The sequence below is a fragment of the Mangifera indica genome, chromosome 1, assembly GCF_011075055.1.
Source record: "Mangifera indica cultivar Alphonso chromosome 1, CATAS_Mindica_2.1, whole genome shotgun sequence".
In the NCBI taxonomy this organism is placed as follows: Eukaryota; Viridiplantae; Streptophyta; class Magnoliopsida; order Sapindales; family Anacardiaceae; genus Mangifera; species Mangifera indica.
This window is the reverse complement of record NC_058137.1, coordinates 8694151-8698665: the sequence shown is the minus strand read 5'-3', so window position 1 is coordinate 8698665 and position 4515 is coordinate 8694151. Positions and strand designations below refer to the sequence as shown.

General features: G+C 32.6%; 1 protein-coding gene across 2 annotated transcripts; it reads right to left on the bottom strand.

Moving 5' to 3' along the window:
* Window positions 1-837: 837 nt before the first annotated feature.
* Window positions 838-3066, bottom strand: LOC123216667. Of its 2 annotated transcripts, XM_044637171.1 has the most exons (5): window positions 2860-3060; window positions 2021-2662; window positions 1846-1899; window positions 1544-1728; window positions 838-1145 (listed from the first exon to the last, which is right to left on the bottom strand). In XM_044637171.1, the coding sequence occupies exons 2-5, from the start codon at window positions 2637-2639 to the stop codon at window positions 1068-1070; spliced, it is 936 nt and encodes a 311-aa protein (XP_044493106.1). In that variant the 5' UTR covers window positions 2640-2662; window positions 2860-3060; the 3' UTR covers window positions 838-1067. The 2 variants fall into 2 exon arrangements, with proteins under 2 accessions (XP_044493106.1, XP_044493113.1); XM_044637178.1 differs by lacking the exon at window positions 1846-1899 and having other exon boundaries at window positions 2860-3066.
* Between the last annotated feature and the right edge of the window lie 1449 nt (window positions 3067-4515).

The window sequence follows — 4515 nt, the reverse complement described above, 5'->3', positions numbered from 1 at the left end:
TTCACAAATTGATGATTTTGATTATTGATTCTATTCTCAAGTCACTTTCAAAGAATCCTCGATAAAGGAAGGAGAGTTGACATTTTTCCATGATGAAGTGGGCTTTCAATTTTTGCCCACTAACGCAAAAACTTCAAACACAATAAATTAAAATAGAGAAATCAGTTCACTTTAATCAGTTAGGTCAACTCTTCAAGTGTGAATGATGATAGCTAATGGTGAAGACACTAGCTTTATTCAATAAGTGTGCCTACATACAGTATTATAAACAAAATTAATATAAAAACTCTTAATCCATTCATCGCTTCACAATTATCCTCACATTTATATAAAGCAAAAGGATCAAGCTGGATAATGTTGTTTAAATATCTCTAATGGAAGAAGCACTGTTTTTGTTTCTAACTTTAAGTTATCACTAGAAATTGTTTCAAATGCTAATACAAGTGGTTGATAAATTTAAGATCAAACCGTCGAGAAAGATTACTTAGCTCCCATCTTCTATCATATATGTAGTTAAATCAACTGCTATAACTAAAATGAAACAAATCATTATAAAAATGAGATCAAAAAGGAAGTAAATGGGCATCAAGTGACCCAATATGGACCATACATGTGCCCTTTAGAATTCTTCTTTTGCCTCCTTTACAGGGCCCATTTGTGCACAATAATCTGTGGCAATGAACAGAAAATACCCAATATTCCTACTGGCATAAACCTCCTAGAGCTCATCACTGTACATAAATATGATGTGAAGGAAGCATAGATCTTATGGACAGAGAGGAAGTGGGCACATAAAAAACAGAAAAGAACAAATGAAAAGCAGATTCTCCAAGGACAGGAATCGAAGCAACACATATTATTAATAGTGGACATATTTTTACAGCTTCAAATGACAATTCAAAACTTCAAGGATTCCTCAAAATAAATGCATATCTAATATGGCTGCATTGCACCTACTCATTCACACCCATAAATTTGCTCATGCATACACAATGTGTGGTTAAAATCTAAGTGACAAGAAGATCTTACACTCTGGCAGAATCATCAAAAGCACATTAGTGTTTGTCTCAAGGCATCCTGTTGATCCTCTCTAGATCCATCTTGCAATTCTCCCTCAAATCTTTTAGTGCAACAAAACTGGCTTCCTGCAGAGCAGATTTAAGAGTATTAATCACCTTGGAGATTTAAAATTGAAAATCCACGAAATAAGAAGAATAGGTGACCGTGGTGCTCAGCAATTAGCAGCTATGAATATGAAAATGGAGAATTGGTTAGACCATTGACTAGGAAGGACAAAGATTCAACAACCAAAGGATCAAGCATTCAAAAAAAAATAGTTGTGAATTTAACCAAATTCTTACCTCCAGCAATAAGATTCAAGACTTCTTATGACAATTTGAGTTGTTAAGAATGTTCGTGTATAAAATAAAAGATGCCTATGATACTCCCAATAGAAAGTGGCATTCCACAGTATACAAATCCTAGTTAGGGGAAAACATTAAAAAAAGCGAAACTAGGTAACAGTAACAGAAGTTACACTCACGAGCTGATTGCTTTCATGGCCATATATATCCTCCATGTGAGCAAAGAGTGACCTCCACTGACTCATTAGATCAGATTCAAGTTTTGATGATTTTCCCGAGCTTCCTTGGCTAGGAATGTCCATTTCCTTTCCCCTGGGACACTTTTGAACCAAACAGCTTGCCTCTTTCTGACTCTTCTTTAATGCTACCATAAGAAACAATGTAATATCAAAAGATAAAAAACGATACCATAATGCTATAGAATTTAGTCAACAAGAATACTGGCTAAAGTGGCACATTTTATGTTAATGGATGAATGTACCAGCTATGCGACCCTTGATGTCTTGATAATGGAGATCCGACCAAATATAAGCAACTGATCATGAAGTTAAATACAATTGCACACCATCAAATGCCATGTTGTACAAATACACTCCTACAAATCTGAGACAGGAAATAAATAGAATACACATCTAAAACCGTAAACATACAATTACCTTTCAAGCAAAAGGAGCAAGAGCAATCTTTGAGCATATCATCACCCACATTCAAATTCACACAACCATCATCCTTAAGCCCAGCACATCTTTCCAACTCGAATGATTTCAAACCCTGTAACTTAGGCAACCTCAACCGCTCAATCAACCCATGTTTGCTTAAAGACAATCTGCCTAATCCAACACCCTTATCATCACAAACACGACCAACTTGTACTCCTCCTTCCTCACAACCTTTCTTCGAGCATGTGGGTATCAAAACACTGGACACACGACAATCCCTTGACACCTCGCCAAGTTCTACCCCTGTGTGAGCTTCTGTAACGCAATTGTCAATTTTGGCAGACTCATTTGACACAATAGAAACAACATCTGCGCACACTCCTTTTTTACAATTATCAACTCTATTCTTCTTGTTCTTACTCACTTCTTTTACTAAATTTTCAACTTGTAAACATACTTTCTTTGCAAAGCTCGAACTCCCATTTTCACAATCACCAGACTTTGGGCCCAAATACTCTTTAATCAGCGAAACCCCTCTTTTTACAGGTCGATTTGTCACATCTTCTAAAACGGGCCGGGTCATACGCAACCCCTCAGTGAAATTATCCCCACTCATAGTCGAAATTCAAATCAATTTCACTTCAAATGAACACAAAAAACAAAAAAATTCAGCTCATAAATTACAAATAACAAACACCCATTTCGTACATGAGCCAAAAAAAAAACCACAGAATTTTGCTTAAAACCCTAAGGTTCACTGAGTAACATAGAACGAAATGTAATCCCAAAATCTTGAAATCAACTTGAAAAGCTTGATTGTTATATACTAAACTAACCTTTAAAGGAGAAAACTGTGAGTCGGCGAAGAATCCGAAACTTGGTTCTTTTGATTTTGTGTTCGCGCAGGCGGGAAGGAAATTTTATTCGCCTAGCCCACTTTTTTGAATTCTTTAGGCGCGGGTGCTCAGAAAGCCTTCGGATTTGATAAGCACTTGATGGCCCTGATGGAGCAAAATTGATTAGGAGCAGGTTTGATTAAATTTAGTATAAACCTCGGGGTTGAAGGTTCATGTGATTTGATTTAAACAGTTAATAATTTAATTTAAATTGTTAAATTAGATTAAATTATTTAAAAATTACTATTAAATTTGATTTATAGAATGGTTTAATTTAAATTAATAAATTTTAAAAAAATGATTTGCTTTGGGTCACGGTTTCTAAGCAAAATCAAATCATAAACCACATTTTTGTCTATTATATATAAGTCAAATAACTATTTTCCACCCAAGGTTTGATTAAATGATCATTCTCACCTTTTAAGTTTAAAAAAATCATTTTCTCACCCTTATGTTAAATTTATTAAAAACTTTATTAATTTTTTTATAAAATACAAAAAAAAACTCTCAAATTAAATAACACTTTATACCAAAAATTTTTGTATCCTTAATTTATATTAATTTCAATTAAAAATATAAAAAAATTTACAAGTATAAATATAAATAAGAGTGTCAACATCGTATCATTGTATGCTTGAAGATGTTTTGTAATTTTTGAAATTTTTAGGAGTGTTAATGATTTTTTTTCAAGGGGTTTTTAAAAATTCATAAAAGTTTTAAAAATAACAGTTACACCCCAAACAATTGAATATAATGCAACAAATTAGAAGTTTATATAACTTGTTTTTTATATTTATCTTGTTATTTCCTTTACATGTTTATTGTATATGTATTTCATCTTCATTTTATTTGTTTATTTCATGTCATAAACAACTATAATTCAATATTATCTATGAAGTAAGAAATATTTGAAAGTAGATGATTTTTAACAAGTTCAAACCATAATTCAAAGCTAAACCAAACTGTATTTTTTCAATTTGGTTTGATTTACTTTGAAAGTTAAAAGATTTGGAATTTTTGCAAACTGTTTTTTTAGTTTGGTTTCAAAAAGTCTTTAAACTGCATTAAACTGAACCATGCATACCCCCACTCATAGGATGTTAAAAATTCACTCTATGAGTGGGTTAGACCCGAACTGAATTGGTTTGGTCTCAGAAGTTGGCTCAGTTCAGCTTAGTTTAGCTCAGTTCAATTTTGTTTAAATTTATTTAGTTTTACTTTGACCTTAGTTGGAGTTGGGAGAATCAATTGGTTTTTAAAATAGAGTCAAACTCAAGATAGAGGGAGTTTAACTCTAGAGTTTGACCCAAATCAAGTTGGTTTGGTTTTAAAAGTCAACTCAGCTTAGTTCGACGTAACTTAAATGCGTTTAACTTAAAATTGAGCCAAAAGAGCTTAACTCATTTTAAAAATGAGTAAAACTTAGGTTAAAGAAAGTTTGGCTCAATCTGACTTATAAGTCAAAGGATGATTTGAATCAGTTTGAACTTAATATGAAACTTGATTTAGCTTACATTACACAATTGTCAAAAAGACATTTTTTACCCATTATTAGGTAAAATGATTTTATTTTGTCAATAAGTCATAAACTCAAGC

Coding starts and splice junctions, on each gene's coding strand:
- LOC123216667 (XM_044637171.1), bottom strand. CDS start 2,639: ATGAGTGGGGATAATTTCACTGAGGGGTTGCGTATGACCCGGCCCGTT. Junction 1,900..2,020: donor TTGCTCCTTTTGCTTGAAAG/GTAATTGTATGT, acceptor CTTCATGATCAG/TTGCTTATATTTGGTCGGAT. Junction 1,146..1,543: donor GCCATGAAAGCAATCAGCTC/GTGAGTGTAACT, acceptor TCTGCTCTGCAG/GAAGCCAGTTTTGTTGCACT.